The 20,108-nt window shown below is 44.5% G+C and overlaps 1 protein-coding gene across 1 annotated transcript in view; it reads left to right on the forward strand.

The window, feature by feature from the left end:
• CIB4 (calcium and integrin binding family member 4) overlaps window positions 1-18,608 on the forward strand; it is a gene marked incomplete at its 5' end in the record, with an annotated part of 51,306 nt that extends 32,698 nt beyond the window's left edge. The window contains 4 exons of the mRNA XM_081265394.1: window positions 8,479-8,620; window positions 15,854-15,963; window positions 16,784-16,872; window positions 18,451-18,608. Coding sequence (XP_081121520.1) covers window positions 8,479-8,620; window positions 15,854-15,963; window positions 16,784-16,872; window positions 18,451-18,481 — 372 coding nt within the window. The 3' untranslated portion in view covers window positions 18,482-18,608. The remainder of the gene's footprint in view (window positions 1-8,478; window positions 8,621-15,853; window positions 15,964-16,783; window positions 16,873-18,450) is intronic.
• Window positions 18,609-20,108: the final 1,500 nt, after the last annotated feature.

Below are 20,108 nucleotides of genomic sequence, written 5' to 3' on the forward strand. Positions count from 1 at the left end.
TGGTGCCCAGTTCTACTGTTTTACCAAACGCACAGGCATGGATCTACCACCAGGTGGCACCCTGCAGAGCAGTTCCTTTGCCCTAAAACTTTCCTCTTGAGGTGCCCTTGTATTCATCTCCTCCTACAACCGCTGGCAACCACTCATCTATTTTATATCCTTATATTTTGCCTTGATAAGAACAGACTCATATAATACATAGCCTTCTTCGTCTGACTTTCTTTACTCAACAAAATATATTGCAGAACCTTCTGCATTGTTCCATGCATCGATGGCCTTTTCCTTGTTATTGCTGTGCCTTTTTCCAATGTCTGGATATACCTCAGTTTATTTACCCCTTCACCTGTTGAGGTGTGTATTGATTGTTGTGACTGGACTTTTTCTTATGATTTTTCAGTTTTAGTTGACTCAAATTTATGAAGTGTTTCCTTATGGTTAGAACTTTTGTATACTGTTAAGTGATCTTTACTCTGAGGTCATGAAGATATGCTCCTATTTTCTTCTGAAGTTTTATTATTAGTCATAAACACAGTAGGTCCCTGATCAATCTGGAATTGATTCTGTATATGGTGTGAGGTAGGGATCAGGATTCGGTTTCCTCCATGTGGATATCAGCTAACCTCCACACCCCTTACTGAGAAAAGAACTCCTCCTCCTCAGTGCAAGGCAGTGCCATCTTGATCTTAAATGAGAGGGCCATTTGTGTGGATCTGTTTCTGGGATCTCTGTTATGGTTATATGTTGGTTTGTCTGTCCTTGCACAATATTACACTGTCTAAATCAAAATAAAGCCCCAGCATCGATCTTGATATCTGGTAATATGGGTGCTTCAGCCTGTTTCCTCCTCTTCAGGGTTGCCTTGGCTATTAGAAACCCTTTGCATTTTTATTTGCACATAAGGTTTAAAATCAGCTTGTCAATTTCCACCAAGAACCACTGCCTGGAAGACTTTACCTAGACTTTCAATAGCTCTATGGATCTATTTGGGAAGAATCAACATCTTAATAATATTGAGCCTTCCAATCCATACAAATGGTATATCCAAGGGAAAATTTTAAAGACACTAAAGTATAAAAGATTTTGGTGCAACCTCTTTTAGGACACAGGATCTGCCCCTCAAACTTAGCAGTGCTTCCCTCAGTGAATCTGTTCCAGGTAAACTGAGGCCTCTATTCAAAACTGAGGAGTGCTAAGCAACTTAACCAGATTCTGTCTTAAAATAAAAAAATAAAAAGGGCTGGGGATGTGGCTCAGTGGTTTAATACCCCTGGGTTCAATTCCTGGTACCAAATTAAAAAAAAAAAAAAAAGGAGGCATGCTGACCACTATATACTCCTCTCCATGATTACCCCATCCACCTCTTTCTTTGGTTTTATTTGTATTTGTTTAAAAATACAAATATTAATCATATTATTCTAATAAGGATTGGCAGTAGATAAATGAACAAAACTAAAATATTATTCAAGAATAATATACACTAGAAATTTAGAAAATTTTAATGGCAATGAGATTTTAAATATAATAATATTTTTTGATCTCTTTTAAAAAATCAAAGTGCATCAGTGATATCATTATTGAGTCACTGGTATATTTTTGTGTGAATTTTTTCCAGCAACTGTAAAAAGCTCTTTTTGACTAAGAGCTGGTTGGAGAAATGGTGAGGAGACATTTTTAAGCTAAGTCCAAATATTTTCCCTCTGACTTCCATTTTCAAATCAAATCTCTTGTTCAATAACTTTGAGAAGATCTTTTTTTTTAAAAAAAAAGTTTAATATTTTGGCAGGAACCACAATCTTTTTTTAAATTAACAAACTGTAGTTTTTGTTTCAAAAAAAAAAAAAAAACCTCCCAGCATTTTATCATGTGCGATGGAGGTTGTACTGCTGAGTTACCTGTATAAATTTCCACACTGACATGTTTATATTCTCCTTGTTCAAAATGCCTTGAATCTAGGGTACATGTTATTCTTGAAATGGAAGCATTACTTTGTCAATTGTCACTTCCTTCCTCCTCTGGAGAATTGAAGACTTTTAAATGAGTGTGAAATTTTATGCAGACTCTAACTCTCTAGATAGATTCCAAAATTTATTGGTTCAGCTTTTGGATTGTTAACATTATAGCATTAAGATTCTAGAATCCAGCAAACTGGACCTGTGATGGCTAATGACTCTTGATCCTTCTGCTGCCCCTTCCTGGCTGTTCTGTCTGCCCTGTGGGGCTGGGCTGTTGGGCACCCTGGGACACAGGCTGAGCTGTCATTTAGCTCAAGGTAGAGAGGTACTGAGGTTGCATTAACTGGGTTCTTAGAAACTCTCCTTTTGCCTGGAGCTATATGTGTTCTAAGTGATATCTGGTCACAAGGGGCTCTGTGTCTGGGGATATCCCTCTGGATATGACAAGGCAGAGAAGTTGAGAGAAGAAAGCGGTCCCCTGTTGGAACAGAGACAGGCCTGGGACAACCTCCTGGTGTTTGCCTGTGGGGCCTACAGAGAGCTATACCAGCCGCCCCTTGGTGCCCAGCTCATCAGTGTTCTGGTGACCCAGCCCAAATTAACAGCCTGACATCTGCCCTGATGTCCTGCACTGTGCTCTCCTTCCCCCTTCCCCAGTCTGATGGCTTGTGTCACTTCCCCCTCTCCTCCTGGCTTCCCCCTCCTGCACCAAGAGCTCCTGTGGCTCCTCCAGTACTTCTCACTTAGAGTGACAGTCACTGTGGCTAGCCACCCAGTTCTCACGGGCCACTTCTCTGGCTTCAATCTACGCTCCAGTTTTGTACTTTGGGACACAATGAAATATTTATATTCAAGAATGAATTTTCAGAACTATTTACAAGGTTCCCCACATTTTAATGGTCACACTGCCAGCCTCCCTTGCACCTTTCTCTTTCGAGGTTTAATGGATATAAGACCCCAAAGAGGAAATAGGGTGGGGTGGGCACAGGAGGCCTGGGTCCTGGGCTGGCTCATCTACTCACTGACTAAGTAAACTTGGGTATGTCCCTTCCTTCCCCAGAGCTACAGTTCCACATCTATGAGAGGAGGAGGTTAGTCTGTATCAGAGATCAGACATTTTTGATGGTGCAACCCCCACCAAATTAAAAAGAAATGTGACACGTCTTCACAACACATGCATAGTCCTTTAGGACTATATATATTTACTACTATACTATTGTAGTATAAATATGCAAAACAAAAAATTAAAAGGAAAGCTAAAAATCACATAAAATATTTTAAAGTAAACTCCTTGTATTATATGTAACAGAATTTCTTCCTTGCACCATTTTATTTTTTTGCATGGGATTAACAAGTGTAGGGAGAACGATGTGGTTGGATTGCTTCATTGTCCTTCAAAACCTTGCTTTAATGCTTTGAAATAGAGCTGTTTAGAGGTCTGGTTCTAATTTAGTTGTTTTTTTTAAAATTGACACATAATGTACATATTTATGGGGTGCAGCTAGGTTAGTTTATTTTTAACAGCTGTCTAACTGGTCCATAGGGAAGAAATGTGCCACGGGCTGCGTGAATAAATCATGGCATTCATTTTTATCCCCATCCACCAACTAAATGCTTTTTATTGAAATTAAGCTACGAATTGTCTATCATCCTTTATATCAGTCAGTGACTCCAATAACTAATTGGAAAGCATTGCGTTTTTATATTTTTAACAAATGTACTCAAAAATCCACCGACACGCTTTATTTAGAAAATTTTCAGACAGGCTACAAAAATCTGTTTCTAATATTTTCAGGTATGCAGATGTAAGCATTTTTTATAGGTGACACCATGTTTTTTTTAACAACAAAAATACCATTTTCAAAATATTCTCTTCAAAACATGAGTTTCTTTGGAAAAGAATTAATGTTCAAATGAGTCACCTAATTTACCTTGAAGAGTCCAATAAATTTGAGTTCATTTTAGTGAACAACACAACAAATACACAACACACACACATGCACATGTGTATGTGTGTGTGTATATATATATATATACACACACACATATATATTATTAGTAAAATTTATTTAGCAATATAATAGGTATCAAAGAGTCACTTGTCATTGTAAAAAGCTCAGCAAATTTGGGACACTTGTCTTTTTTTTTTTTTGGTACTGAGGATTGAACCCAGGAGCACTTGTACCACTGAGCTACATCCCCAGTCCTTTTCATATTTTTTGTATTGAGACAGCGTATCGCTAATTTGCTGAGGCTGGCCTTGAACCTGCAATCCTCCTGCCTCTTTTTATGCAAGAAAAACATATCCCTCATCTTTAAGTTTGATGGGTCCTCTGCCAAGAGATGACCAACAAACCTCTGAGTGGTCCAGGAGATTTTCCCTTCTGATTACAAATCATTCCATACATTTTAAATATATTTTAAACTCTTTTTTGTTTTAGAAAAACTAACCATATCAATGCATTCTGTTGTATTTTCTGTACTTGCATGTATGTGCGTGCATGCGTACTGTGCTAGCGATTGAGTCCAGGTCTTATACATGCTAAGCAAGCACTCTACCTCTGAGCTGTATCCGCAGTCACCTGGATTTATCTTCTTAGCCGCAGTAACCTGTGGGAAATCCTATAGGGAATTAGTTTCACACGTGTCACCCTCTCTTTTCATCATGGAGCAATCTTTCCATCAATGACTACACTCAATTTTACCCATAAATGGCGTTTTTATTAAAGAAGCAATTTACTCTTCAATGCATAACACCTTTTTCTTTAGTGGCTTGCAGTAATGTGGTTCTTCATGTATTTCATTACTGAAACAGAATCCAGTAAACCATACTGGAATCATCTGTATTTTACCTAACATCTAGAAAAGCTTCTGCAGTGTGAAATCTGTTCTAATGCTTATTTCCCACATCTTCAACAATATTTTCTCTGCATCTTCCAATGGGCTCACCATGTTGGTTTATTTTCTTACTGCCATCAGATATCACCCCAACTGCCCAGCTTCCACTCACTACAAAATGAAGGGGGTGCATGCGTGTGCGCGTGCATAGATAAGTCACGCGATATGAGTCAAAGGAGAAATGAATTGGCCTCCTGGCAACCATCTCCCTCCCATCACTTCTAGCAAACTCAAGCAATGGAGGAGGCCCCAGGGAAAGGAAGATTATATCTCATTTCCTGGATGAAAATGTGCTTTGGCAGTGAGCTTGTTGACCTGCTTTGCACCTGTCTGAGCACAGAGAATTGATGCAGAGACTTCTTGTTATATCTGACTGGATTCCCCAGGTTTCCATCTCTTAGAGAAAAACTGGTATTTTGAGTAGGAGAGGGAATGGCGCTGACACTTTCTTGTTCACTTGAATTTGCATTGTAAGCATTATCTCCAATGCGTTGTCCTTGGTAGGAATCTTGTTAAGTCACGTATCCATTTGTGAGAAAAGTTAATGTAGTTAAAAATTGCTAAAGTAATCTGCAAAGCTACTTAGCTTGGTCCATGTGACCTGGAACACGTCACAGTAGATAAGGCTTATCAGCTTTAATTGAAGGCATCCAACAAAGCATTTCTGGGGATGTTGAGGTCAAAGAATGGAGGATCTAGGTGGAGGGGAGCTTGTCTGGAGGTTCTAGAGGTCAGCCTGGATTCCCCTGGACCCTGGCCACACCTGCAACATATATTTGTGAGATTTGTATATATATTATAAATTTTTATAAAATTGTGTATATATAATACATGTAATGGACTCCCACTGATGGGGGATCTTATTTACATGGCAAATTTCTATGTGTTTTGCTTACTAAGGTGGCCACAACAAAGTGCTATACACTATGTGGCTTAAACAACAGAAATTTATTGTCTCATAATTTGGAGGCTAAAAGTCTAAAGATCAAGGTGTGGACAGCATTGGCTTCTGCTGAGCACCAGAAGGGAGGTGCTCCCCCAGCCTGCTAGTTTGCTGGCAATGTTTGCCATTCCTTGGCTTGCAGAAGCACTACCCTGAGATCTACCTTTATCTTCACATGAGTTCTCCCTGAATGTGTGTCTTGGTGTTTCCTAATTTCTCCTTTTTATAAGGACATCAGTCAGATTAGGGGCCCACCTTCCCTCATGTGACCCCACCTTAATCCAATGAATTACACCTACAAGAACTCTATTTCCAAATAAGGTCAAATTCTCAGGTGTTCTATATTAGAAACTTCAACATATGAAATGAGGAGGGGACACAATTCAATCTATAATACTGAGCTACACCTCAGATGTTCCAACACAGGATCTTAGAGGGTAAGAGCTTAGAAGTGTGTGTGTGTGTGTGTGTGTGTGTGTGTGTGTGTGTGTGTATTTCATGCACTCTCTTGAACAAATTTTCAAGCACACAACCCACAATTGGAAACTAGACTGTACAGCAGTCTAAATCTAAATCTCTAGAACATACCCCTCTCACCCAGCTGAATCTTTGCACCTGGCTTACATGAATTCATGTTTTTCATAAGAACCCCAGGTGACTAGATGCTCACTAGTTTGAGAACTATATAGCCACCTGAGATGACACAGAATGTCTCCCACACACCTCAAATAAGTAGAAATATGAATAAAATGAGATCACACATTTGAATATGTAGTTGAGTTCTAAAGGAATGAAAGAAAAAAAATCACACACTAAAAATGAAGCAATCTAAACCAGAAAGCAGAGCATTGACTGAAGCTAGTACAGCCCAAAGGAGCTTCAGACAGGGGTACTGAGCCCTGGGGACTGGCTGAGCCCAGATAGATGCCCACAAAGAAGGTGACAGCCAACACATGTTTGGATCAGAGGAACTGGGTGAACCCTTTTGCATGAAGCCTGGAGCTTAAAGAGATACCTTTGTCAGTGAAAGGGGGACTCAGAAAAATCAACCAGAGTTGTTTCAACCATCTAGAAATTTGGAAGATTAAGGAACTAGTGGCCATTCACATCCACTGAGGCACATATAAGAAAAAAGGGATTTTGGTTGGGGTAGAGGCAGCAGGTATTGGGGTCATTTTGGAAGAAGGGAGCAGAGTTGGGTTCTGATAAGATTTGCCAGCAGATGATAAAATTTTAGAACAGGTAAGGGCTGGGCCCCTGAGCAACTGGGGGAAGGAGTTCCTGGAAATGAGAATGAATTAGGGGCACTAAGAATCAGTGGAGGAGGGTGCCAAAGATGAACTTGCCACTTGTAAAGATTTCCAAGATTGTTCTCTGCAGTTCCCCCTTAAATCCAGTATTAGTCAGTTTTCCATTACTGTAACAAAATGCCTGGTATAATCAACTTAAAAAGAGTCAAGAATTGTTTGGCCTCCTAGTTTTGGAGGTTTTACTCAAGTGTTGGTTGGCCCCATTGCTTTGGACCTGCAGGGAGGCAGCACATCATGGCAGGAACATGTGGAGAAGGAAGCTGTTTGCCTCATGACAGTTGGGAAGCCAAGTCAAGAACAATAGAAAGGGGCTGATTCCCACTGTCCTCTTCAAGGGCACACCCCCAATGACCTAAGACCTCCAAGTGGACCCACTTCTGAAAAATTTCACCACCTCCTGATGGTGCTAAACGGAGGACCAAAATTTTAACAAGTGGGACTTTGAGGGACATTTAAGATCCAAACTATAGGAAACCCTCATGAGGTCTGCCCCCCCCCCCACTTTATCCCAAAGCCCACTCCTGGGCCTTTAGAAAGAGTAGCAAGCAGTCTCAGCAAGCCGCATCTGAGCTGGCAGGAAAGCAACTGGAGTGCTATTTGCTCAGCAGGCCCAGTTTAGGGGAGCCAGGATTTCTAAAGTCACCCTTCCTCATTTGGGGACTTAGTTTGAGAAATAGTTTTTTTTTTTAATGAAAATTGCTATGCAAATTATGGTATCTATTTCAATTAGGTAACAACTATCAGCTCTCATTTGCTGGTTGGTATTTATCAGACACTGTGCAACTTGAAACCTACCCTGCTTAATCCTCATGACAATCCTATTAGGCAGATACAGTTATAGTCCCACCCTATCTTGTAGATGAGAAACCTCGGGTTCTGGGAGCTTATGTAATTTATCTAAACTAAAGTCACTCAGTAGTAAACAGTGACACCGGGACTGAAAACCATGTCTGTCTTGCTTCTAAATGATATGTCAACAGCAGCTTATTCTGAGGGAGTTGATTACAGATGAGGTTTGTCCTATTCTTATCTTTTCATTTTCCAAGCTTTCTACATAAAATGGAGACAAATTAATAGCCATAAGAAAAAAAAACAACACAACGCAAAAATAATAATAAAGCCTTTGGAATGTGTAGGCAAGTGGAAACAGTAGTGAGGAGAGTGATGTCAGGTAGGGGCTCTCATCCCTCATCCCAGGTACCCCCATCATACCCGGGGTCCTGGCTCACTGAGTCAGCACCTACCCCAATCTTTAGGTTGTTGCTGTTTTCTTCTCAAACCCAGGACAGAGTGCTTGTGACAGATGGGAGAGGCTCAGGGAGGCATGACCCCGACCCTGATAGGCCTCCCTCACTCTCCTTCTCCCCACCCACAGGTCAACCCTTTCAGAGACCGCATCTGCAAAGTGTTCTCACATAACGACGTGTTCTCCTTTGAGGATGTGCTGGGCATGGCCTCTGTGTTCAGTGAGCAGGCTTGCCCCAGCCTGAAGATTGAGTATGCTTTTCGTATCTACGGTGGGTGCTGTGGGCGACTTGTGGTAAGAGGGGGTGGGCATACTTACCACATCTGGAATCCAGCAACATCAGTTAATTGATGGGATGGTGTTGACTGGGGTTTACTTGGGCCTTTGTGGCTATGTATCATGTTTCTCAAGTACTAAGGAATAACAAAAATAATTGAACTCAACCTCAATGGATGGGTGCCCTCCCATCCATGCCATTCAGGTCAATGGAGTCATTGGTGTTGATATGTGGTGGTAGCGCAAGGGTGGGCCAGAGGGAGAGAGAGGAAGAGAATGACAGATGAGTAGGAAGGGGTTATGTTTACTCAGCAGAAGGAGTGTTGGGTGAGAAGTTTAGAAACATGAACACTAGAATTAGGTCAACCACAAATGGCCAAGCAATCTTGAACACATCATTCCACTTCCCTGGAGCTTGGTTTTTCTCATATTTAAAATGAAGGACTTGAAGTAGATCAGCTCTGAGGTCCTTTGACTTTATTTGCGGGGGGGGGGGGGGTCTCTGATTCTGTCTGGGATAGTCTCAGGGCTCTGCTAACATTCTGCTCTTCACCAGGTAAATGTCCCCTTACCACAGGTGGCACACCGGGTACTCTCAAAAGAAATCAAAAAGAAATCTTGAGAAGAGGTCAAACAGGGCTATGTGCAAGGCTTTGAGTGCATTGTGGCTTACATATACAGACTTGTACAATTCAACATCACTCTTTCCATTTGAGCTGAGACACGCATCTTCTCCTGTCCTCATGCATCCATGAGCCAAATTACACAGGCTGATAAAAACCCTGAATTCATTCTGACTTGAAGAACCAGAGTGTTTAGGACAACTAACCCCTGAAAAGTAAGAGGAGAGTTCAGAGAGAAGGAAGCCAAAGAAAAGAGCCCATGTTTTTTTTTTTCCATAAGCTCAGCAAAGATCTCTTCTGACTTCTAAATTATATATATATAATTTAGAAGTCAGAAGATATATATATATATATATGGGCACAAACGCAAAGCAACTTTACTAAGGATAAGAAACTGAACTAAGATTTGAGGAACTACTACATTTTAACAAGGCCCCCTGATTTGCAGTCTGAGTCCAACAAATTGCCTACTAAAGGCAAAAATTAAGCACTCTTTGGAGGAATATAACAGAATACAGAGTCTCCACAGCAAACATCTATAATATCCAAAATGCAATCCAAGATTACACAATATACAAAAATTTTCTTTCAAAATTAATGCATTCTCAAGAAGGAAGACTGACTCTGACATGATCCAGGTGTTGAAATTAATTGACAAGCATTTTTACATGGCTATTGTAACTGTATTTTAGCCAGATTCTTTAAAGAAACCTATCTAATAGTGAGGGAGAAAGAAAGAGATAGAGATAGAGATAGAGGCAGAGATAGAGATAGAGGCAGAGATAGATGAGGGGATTGATTTTGATTTCAGGACATTTTAGTCAGCTTTTTCATTGCTGTGACAAAAAGACTTAGCAAGAACAACGTAGAGAAGGGAAAGTTTGTTTGGGGCTCATGGTTTCAGAGGTTCAGTCCATGGTCAGCCAACTCCATAGCTCTGGGCTCAAGGTGAGACAGAAAGTCATGGCAGAAGGGCATAGAGGATGAGAGCAGCTCAGGACATGGCAATGAGGAAGCACAGAGAGTGCTGTGCTCACCAGGGACAAAATATAAACCCTAAAGGCATGCACCCCGTGGCCGAATTCTAGTCACACACTACCTGCCTATGATTAACCTCTAGTTAATCCATATTATTGGATTTATGCACCGATTAGTTTAAGGCTCTCGTAGCCCAATCATTTCTTCATCATCTCATACATGAGCTTTTGGGAGACACCTCATATCTAAACCACAGCAGGATGAAGGTGGCCAATAAGTCGCATGGTTTGCTGTCTACACACTGGATAACCAGGAAAGCTGTTGGTTTAATTCAGTCCAATGCCTCAAGAATCAGTGCTGATGTCCAAGGATAGGAGAAGATAAATGGCCTGTTCATATAGGAAGAGTGAATTCTCCCTTCTTCTGTCTTTTTGTTCTACTGGGCCACCCTTTAATGGATTGAATGATGCTTACCCACATTGATGAGTATGATCTTCTTCACTCAATCTACCAATTCGAATGCTAATCTATTTTGGAAACATCCTCACAGACACCCAGAAATAAAGTTTTCCCAACTATCTGGGCATTCCTTAACTCAGTCAGGATAACACATACAACTAACCATCACAATAACCATGCCCAGTGATGCAAAAGCAAATATACTCAATATACACATAATTAATTAAAAAATAAGAAATCACAGCAGAGAAATAGAAACTATAAAAAAGAATGAAATGAAAATTATAGGACTGAAAAACAAAACAACTGAAAATTTCAATGAATGGGCTTAGCAAAAGAATTAAGATGACAGGAAAGAATCTGTAAACATGAGTAATCTAATCTGAATAACAGAACAAATATTGAGAGGATTAAAGAATAGAGCCTTAGACATGTAGGACAATGGAAAGATCTAACATATATTCAATTGGAATCTCAGAAGGAGAGGAGAGAATGAATAGGACAGAAAAGATACTTGAAGAAATAATGAACCACATTCCTAAATTTGATACAAGACACAAATTCATAGTGAATTCCAGGAAGGATAAGTAAAAATGAAATCACATACCCAAAGTAGCCCCCACCTGTCCATGACACTCTTCCTCTTTCCTTTCTTGCAAGTATTTCTAGAAGTCTTCAGAGAGTTCCCACTGTTTTCTGCTATTCTCTGTCATTTTTTTCCCACCACGGGTGGCAGCTGTACGAGCTCAAGCCCCTGCCACACAGTTCTGAACAGGGCAGCTCCTCTGGGGGAACATGGATCCAGGCTCCCTGTTCATTCTTGACTCAGCCAAGAGCGTTCAAGTTACAAGTCACAGAGATTTACCCACATGAAAGGAACTGATAGGGAATCACATTATAATCATTTCCATTGTTGAATAAGAAATTTTCACAAACTTAAAGGCTTTAGATGACACATGTGAGTGATTCCACAGTGTCTGGGGGTCATAAGTCCAGGCATGGCTGAGTGGGTCTTTCTCTTAGGGTTTACAACACTGTCATCAAGGTTCTCTCTGGGCTGCATTCGCTTCTGAAGAGGAACAGTTACCTGAAGCTGGCTCAGGTTGTTAGCAGATCCATTTCCTTGCTTCCATAAGACTTTGGGCCTTGACCTCTGGTTGGCTATCAGCTGGAGGCTGCCCTCACCTCCTTGCCACATGGGCCTCCCAACATGGCCACTTACTCTTCAAAGACAGTAAGGGAGAATGTGCTTTGAGTCACTTTGCTGTCAGATGTCTTACATAGCATAATGTGACCATGAAAGTGACTTTTCATCACCTTGGCTAATTCTATTGGTTGTGAGCAAGTCACAGTCCTCACCCATGCAAAATAGAGGTGTGGATCATGGGTGGCTAGGGACACTGGAGTTTGTCCAGGCAGTATAGAACCCGAGGAGAAGTGAAGTCCCTCAGGGGCTAGGATGTAGCTGGGAAGCAGCCACTTTTTCCTCGCCGTGGCTGCCTGGTCTCTCTCATCTTCTGCTCTCTAAGAACTTCCTCTTTCTCAGATCTGATTTTTATGCTTCTGTGCCCGTGAGACAAAATTGATTACCGCCAACCCCATGTGGCCTGTGGGCTCTTCAGGCATCTGTTTCCTCCTTCATTTTCTCAGCAGGTGCTGATTGGCTTAGCCAAATCAATGATCTGCTGCCCTGGGCTGGGAAACCAAACTTGCTCCCCTACATCCAAAAAGAAACAGAGTCGTGAACAAACATGGTCTGAGAAGTTGGCTGCTTGGGTTGGGGACACTTCTCAGCAATGATAAAGTAATACCCTGGGCAGATGTCCTGAAAGATGTCTGCTCTGCTGTCTTTCCAAGGTTTCCAGAACCAACCAAACAAAATCCCCAAACCCCTCAGGGGCTTTAAGAGCAGGAGGGCATCTCCAGGTTTCCAGCACGGGGGCTGAACCATGGTCAGCTCTGAATCAGGGAGAGCTGCATGACTGGGTCAGGTCAAGGATCAGACACCACACTGCCCTCCTGTGTCCGTGGAGCCCAAACAGGAAAACAAAAAGCTCAACACCTCCATGCAAATCGGCTTGCAAATAGATGCCAGGGGACTCATAGATGCCAGGCTGCATCAGAGGCACCCGGACAAATCTCTTTGGATTCAGAAGATTTGTGGCTTCACAAGCTGTCAGCGAGATTAGAAATGGAACTCGTGAATCCCTGTACCTCATGCCTGGCACATGGGGACTGCTCAGTAAGTCCGGGTGGTCGAGCTCTACAGTGAAGGAAGAAGAAAATGAATAAAAAGAAGGAAGAGATGGCAAAGTCAGGAAGTACAGGATGATCATAGTCAGGGTCACGGTGACGATTCGCAGCAAAAGTCCAAGACTAACTCAATACTCTCACTCCTGGTAACTCCTGGTGTAGCCTGTGGTCTAGCAGCATGGGCACTAGCACAAAACCTGTTAGAAATGCAGATCCTTGGGCCCTTCCCACACCCACTGAATCAGAATCTGCATTTTTAGCAAGATCCCATGAGATTCTTTTGCACCTGAAAATCTTAAGAAGCACTGCTTTAGCTCAGTGATTCTCAAACTTGGCTGCACATTAGAATCACCTGGGAGTTAAACAGAACAGAACAAAACAAAAAAACAGGTGCTTGGGCCCCAGCTCCAGAGACTTGATGTAATGGTATTTGAGTACTTCCTGGTGTTTCTAATATGCAGCAGAGTTTGAGAGTTATTGCTCAGTCTGCTACAACATCAGTGTTACATTCAGTCACTCTTCACACTGCTCGTGTTAAAAAAAAAAAAAAAAAAGCCTGAAATCAGGCATTCCAGAGTTGGGGCGATGACTCCAGGTGGCAATCAAGGACCCAGGCTCCTTTAACCTTCCTAATCTTTCAAAAGTATGGGACCACAGTCCTCATGATCACAGAATGGCTTCTCTGCCATTTTATCTTCATTCTAGGCAGGAAGAAAAGGGGACGAGAGAAGGGATAAGAACAAAATGTGCGTTCAAATACATGGGTGAATCCATTTTCCTTTCACAAGCTAAGAACCCCACCCAGAAACTTTGGTTTATATTTCATTGGCCAGAACAATGTCACATGGCCATCCATAGCAGCAAGGAAAACCGGAAAGTGACATATTTTAAGCTGAACATGGTATCATCTGGAATAACATTTCTGTTAGTAAGAAGACAAAGAGGGGGGGCAATCGGTCAAGAATTCACCAAGAAATTGCATCTCCCTGGATCTTACCTCCTGGCCTCCAGTTTCTGCTTTGAGGAACATTCTAGCCTCCAGCTGATAATCCCCCATCTCTCCACACTTCGGGGAGATTTTACACGTTTCAGAGACGAATACCCCAACCACAACCTTCTGCTCCAATCAGCATAGTCCCCACCAGTTGTGGATTCCCCTTGGGCAAAGCACTGGTGGCAGATCTTTCCACATCTTTCTAAACCTGACCCAGCCACAGAATGCTGGTGATTGGGAGAGACAAGGGAGGAAAGCCCAGTTCTCCTGGGGATAGCAGTGAATGCATGTCCCCCTCAGCCAATGGGCCAATTTTGATAACAATACCTTGTCAATTGCAAAGAGCAAGAATTACAGAGACATTGAGACGATGATGGCAAGAGTCTTTTGGAGGGACCTGACGGCTGAGCCCTGACTCCACCAGTTTCCTAAGCATCCTGCTGTTGGTGTTTCCCAAGAGAAAGTCTCCACCTCCTCCTGAGGGGTCCAACGCTGCAGCTCCTAAGGCTGCTGGGGTGGCATGGGCTGGGACCTGGCCAGTGGCCCAGAGCTTCCCGCCTCTAGCCCTTTCCCAGGCTGTTCTGCCCTTGCACCCCCAAAGGAGAGGAACTGTCCAGGACTACATTTGCTCCAGCAAATTATTCTGTTTCCAGATGGCTTGGGACCAAAGCCATGTCATTTGCTGCAGTCTCTGCATATGGGAGCTGGGCCAGCAGGATGCCTGGGGACACTGCAGGGTCTCAAGAAGAGAATTCGGAGTTTCTTGCCAGTGGTGCAGTGTCACTGCAGCTGTGGCTGCCTCCAGGTCCCTCTGCCCCTTTCACCTGCTCTGAGCCATTTCCTGTGGTGGATGATGCAGAACTGTGAGCAGAGAATCTCCACAATCCACTCGGGCCTCAGTCTCCAATTCTTGGGGCTGATAAACATCCAGCCAGGGAAAAGGCACTGCTTAAGGAGCCAGGGGTCAGTTGTGCCCTCCACATCTACATTCTGCCTTCGGAAACAGAGATGGTGACTCTGCCATTGAAAGACTCTGTGGTACCAGCAAACTCTGGACATCAAGTTCTCTAATAGCCTAGTATATGCCTATCCAGCTCCTGTTCTTCAAGGTGGGACATTACACAGTCCCTAAGGTTTGTATTTTTAGTGCTGAATAATCATCCAGTGATGTCGAATTGAGTCCTTACAGTACAAGCATTGTCTTCTGTGTTGAGCACCTTCTGTGTTCCAGACCCCATGCCAGGTGGATGTGACTCCTTATTTAATCTTTGCAGCAACTTGGGAGGTACTACTATTATTCCCTTTTTCAGATGGGGAAACTGAAGCTCTGATAATGAATTAGGATTAGATTTGGTGGTCAATGACAGGAAACCCTAAGCAGGTCTAGTTTAAATAGGATAGCTTCTAAAACCACTGGGAGCAGATGAGGGGTGAGTTCATAGGTAAAGCACTTGCCTAACATACACAAGGCTCTGAGTTCTGAGATGAAGATCTCCATAGCACGTGGTTGACTCAGGACTTGGGGGTCAACCTAGGTGAGTTTGAATCCCACCTTTCCACTTTATGGCAGTGTGAACAAACCATATGACACCTCCATGCCTCAGTTTCCACTTGTATAAAATAAGAGTAATAAAAGGTTGATTGTGAAGATTCAGTGACTTAAAATAGGTCAAGTTCTTGGTACAGGCTTGAGCATGTATTATGCACTCAATCAATGACTATTATTTTTGCCATGTTACTTAGCACTTAATTGTCTATAGCTTGCCCATCTGGTCATGCCTTGCCCTGTGGGCCTGCCCAGGTCCCCCCGTCTGAGGTAGTTGGGCCCTGCTCAGCTTCCCAGAGGCTGATGGGATTCTGTGTCTTGGGCTCTGGGACTCAAGGCCCACAACTCCCATCACCACCTACCTCCTCTTTGCAGATTTTAATGAGAACGGCTTCATCGATGAGGAGGACCTGCAGAGGATTGTGCTACGACTGCTGAACAGCGATGACGTGTCTGAGGACATGCTGATGGACCTTGCACACCACGTGTGTACTCGAGAGCTGAAGGGCAAGGCCTGGGTGCCTGTGGTTCAAAGCCCTTGGGTATCAGACCACCCACTTGGGAGGAGACCCAAGGCTGAGCCTCAAGCAGATTGGCACACTGGCCTTTGGACCACTTATTCCCTGGTGGCTTCCAAAGGGGTGGGCAGCACAAGGTGCCTTGAGGAGTGGGCACACAGGTGGAAGCAACTACCTCCCAATTGTCTGTCCTTCCCCCGAGTCTCTTCCGTGGTCCCCAGAGCCACGTGCCTGACCCTCCAGTCCGGGGCCTCCCACCCACGTGGGTTCCTGCAGGCAGATAGACCAAGAGCAGCTGGACACATAACAACATCCCCTCCCCACCTAGTCCCAGAGCCACACGATGTCCAGATGTCCTAGAGTGACCGTGAAAAGCCTTCCAGTGTTTCTGGTCTGAATGGGAACTAGAAGGAAAGAGGCAGCGTCACCACCATCTTCCCACCTGACTGAGCCCCTAACAGTGCAGGGCCCCTGTCTGTGACCAAGCGATGGGGCAGGTGGGAGGAACCCCTGCCCTCACTATCAAGATGGTGCTGGAGAATCTTCCTAGGAGTGAGAGTCAGCCTCTGAGATCTCGGATCCTTAGTGCACACTGCCTTGTTTCTCTGGGGGTTGGGTGAGGGGTGAGAACCAGCCTCACAGGTGGGACAGGGGCCCCAGGAGATGAGTGTAAGCACCTGGCAGAGATCCTGGCATTTGCTGTCCCTTGGCACAGGCATTTTTCTCCTTCCCCCCGCGCCCCGTCTCATTGTCACCAGGCTCCCCTCAGCCTCCTTCCCCTGGCCAGGTCCTGAGTGAGTCAGACCTGGACAATGACAACATGCTGTCCTTCTCAGAGTTTGAACACGCAATGTTCAAGTCTCCAGATTTCATGAAGTAAGGAGTTCTGGAGGGGAGGGGTTCCCAGCATGGTGGTGGGTGGGGGAGGGCTCAAGAAGGGCCCCCAGTCTCCCCTTGGCCAGTGGAGCATCTCAGTCTCCCCAAGGAATCACAAGTTTCCAAGGCACTTTGCAGATTCTTTCAGGATTAGTAAAGCTGCAGCTTCTGAGGAATTAGGCAACCCCGGGGGACCTGAAACCCAGAGGGGAGGACTGGGTTCCAGGGCTTTGCAAATGATGGGAGTGGTCCAACCTCAGAAGTCCCTGGGCGGCCAGCACACCTTCTCCCAAGAGCCACTGCGCTGCAGGACTGACCTGGGAGCTTGCCTTTGCCATAGTTACCCTGTGTCCCAGGAAGGTGGGGATTTGTACAGGAAAGTAAAGGTGCTGCTGTAAGATGCTCATAGAAGAAGAGAAACTTAATGAGATAAGCAACCAATTCCACTTCCGAGATGAGAGCAGGAAGGAGACTTAATGGCCTTGTTTGGTCCGGATCCCCTGAAGATGGCTGGCCATTTCTGTACTTCCCTGGCTGTGTTTTCCAGTCCTTTGGGGATCCTTCAGTTACAGGAAGTGCACTCCCTCTAGAGGCAGCCCAAGTTGGGATGAAAGAGCCCTTACAGGGCTGTTGAAATAGCATCGGTTGACCAGTGTCTTGTACGTCTGCCCCTGTTCTGCCCCTTGGTCTCATAAACTAGGAGATTTTGATAGAAGGGAAGAATGCCCACTCAAGATGGCTTAATAACCAATTCAAAAAGAATAGAGGGGCTGGGGTTGTGGCTCAGGGGTAGAGTGCTCGCCTAGCACGTGCGAGGCCCTGGGTTCGATCCTCAGCACCACATAAAAATCAATAAATAAAATAAAGGTATAAAAAATATTTTTAAAAAGAATAGAGAGCTGGGCCTCATAGAGCACCTGGACAAGAGCCCCCCAATAACTGCTCCTCCACCTCTCCCCGGGCATCTCTGCTTCTGTCCTCACTCCTCTGCAAATCAGCAACCTCTGCTTTTTCAGACAGGAGACCTTCAATGGCCTCCCTACAGTGGCCAGGATTCTCTCTCTTTGGGTTTGAATGACCTTCAGTGACTCCTCAGTGATCTCTCTCAGCTCTAACTCTGAATTTCCAGAGAGAGGGAATTGGATTGGCCCAGTTGAATCAAGTGGTCCCCTCTGCTTCCATATACCCGGATGGGGGCCAGAGTTCCCCATTCCAACATGGCAGCCAGAGGGCTTGTAGCTTGGGTGGACCCTAGAGATACACACTTGGGGGACACTCCAATCAAAGGTAATTCTTCTTCCTCCACAACATGAAATTGGACCTGGCGTCCGGTCTGCCTTGTATTTCTCTTTGAGTCAATCCCATTTCTTTCCACTGGTTCCAGCACCATCAGGTTCTAAAACTTTTTGCATTCTAGTGTTGCTAAAAGAATCTTAAAGAAGTTTCATTTGGGCCATTAGCCAGAGAAAGGGACATGAGAGGTGGGCTAGGGAGGACTCCAGGACCAAAGAGAGCCCCGAGTTGGAGGGCCCCTTAGAACCCCAGGCTCCAGATGAGCCTCTGGATTCTTCCTTTCAGCTCCTTTCGGATTCACTTCTGGGGATGTTGATGTGCCACAAACTCCTGATCCAGCAGCCTCTCGGAGACCCCTGGAACCCGCCCCTCCAGGCACTGACATCTGACTTAAAACATGACTTTGGCCCCCTTCCGAATATTATTTTCTAAATAAAGCAAAGGAAAACCCTTTCTTCAGCCCATTAATCCATTGCTTTTGGAACACAGGGTCAGACACAAGAACGTGGCATTCAGAACTGCTCATTCTAAGGCTTCAGTTTGCCAACGACGCCGAGCGAGCTGGGATGGCAATCTTTTGAGGCCAGGGTTCAAATCTCAACTCATGTCAGGACAGGGGACCAGGCCAAGTGGGATGAAGTTCATTAAGAAAGAATTTGTCCTTTTGTCCCTTTGCTGGACTTCTCCACCCGGCATCTCCCAGAGCAGAGTGGCATAGAGATGTGCACATAGCTGTCATTCCAGCTGGCGCCTGGCTTCCTTGTCCTCATCCCATGAAGAAGAATCTTGGCCCCACTTGGCAACCCCAGGCCCTTGGGATAAGACCACGTGTGACCAGAAACCAGGGTTTATTTGCTTTGCTATTCAGCCAAGTGCAGGGATGAATTTGGCCACTCCAGAGACACTTGGGGGCTCAGCTGGTCAGGGACTTTGGGACACAGAAGCAGCCTCTGTGGGGACTTCAGGGTCATCAGATACCCACCTGATAGGCACGTGGATTTTCCTTATTTGCCCTGTCCTTGGGAAGGTGGTTAACTCTGGCTACAGAGGAAAGGCTGTTTCACCTCACGTGCCCTTGAACCCTGCTGTAGCCCCTTAGCCTCTGGGTCCTGACTTCCTCAGTCAGGGGCAACAGGGCCCCTCAAGCCAATCCAGAAGGTGGAACTTTGGGGAAGCCCTGAAGTTCGATTGCACTCCTGAGGTCCATGCCCTAAAGCCTGTCTACTGAGACTTTGTCACGGTGTTCTGCTCCCTGCAGGAGACTCCAGGGGGTGTGAAAAAGCAACCTAGTGAAAGCAGATACTCCAGGCGTTCCAAGGCCACCGGAACCCACTCCAGGGCAGGGCAGGTAGAGGGTCCTGAAACAGCGTCCTTGAAGAGTAGCTTAGTCCTGGGTCACTCTCTCCCACTCCCTTCTAGAAATGGCCTCAGGGTAGATGCCAAATCAGCTTGTCTCTGCCAATCCAGGCGGAATGCAAGAAGTAACTGCCTCAAGCACTTTCTTCTCTAAGGTGATGCTCCTCCACAGTGTCCTTCAGGGTCCCAAAGTCTGCCCCTCAGTCTCCATATAGGTCAGAAGTAGAGTATATAGTAGAAAAACCAGGGCTCAGGACAGACCTGGGTTCAAATCCTGGTTGGATCCCTTCTTCACTGTGTGTGCTTGGGCAACTTTCTCAACATCTCTGGACGATGTCTTCATCAGTGAATTGAGGTGAAGAACATCTTCCTCACAAGTTACCACATGAGTCAAACAGTGCTGAGCCAGGGCTCCCTAGAGAATTCTTTCCCACCTCACACCCAGTGTAATTGTTCTGGGGCTACTTTTTTTTTTTTAATGGATAGCATGCCTTTATTTCACTTATTTATTTTTATGTGGTGCTGAGGATCGAACCCAGTGCCTCATGTATGCAAGGCGAGCGTTCTACCACTGAGCCACATCCCCA

The sequence above is a fragment of the Spermophilus citellus genome (genome assembly GCF_964194105.1).
Source record: "Spermophilus citellus genome assembly, chromosome: 13".
Taxonomy (NCBI): domain Eukaryota; kingdom Metazoa; phylum Chordata; class Mammalia; order Rodentia; family Sciuridae; genus Spermophilus; species Spermophilus citellus.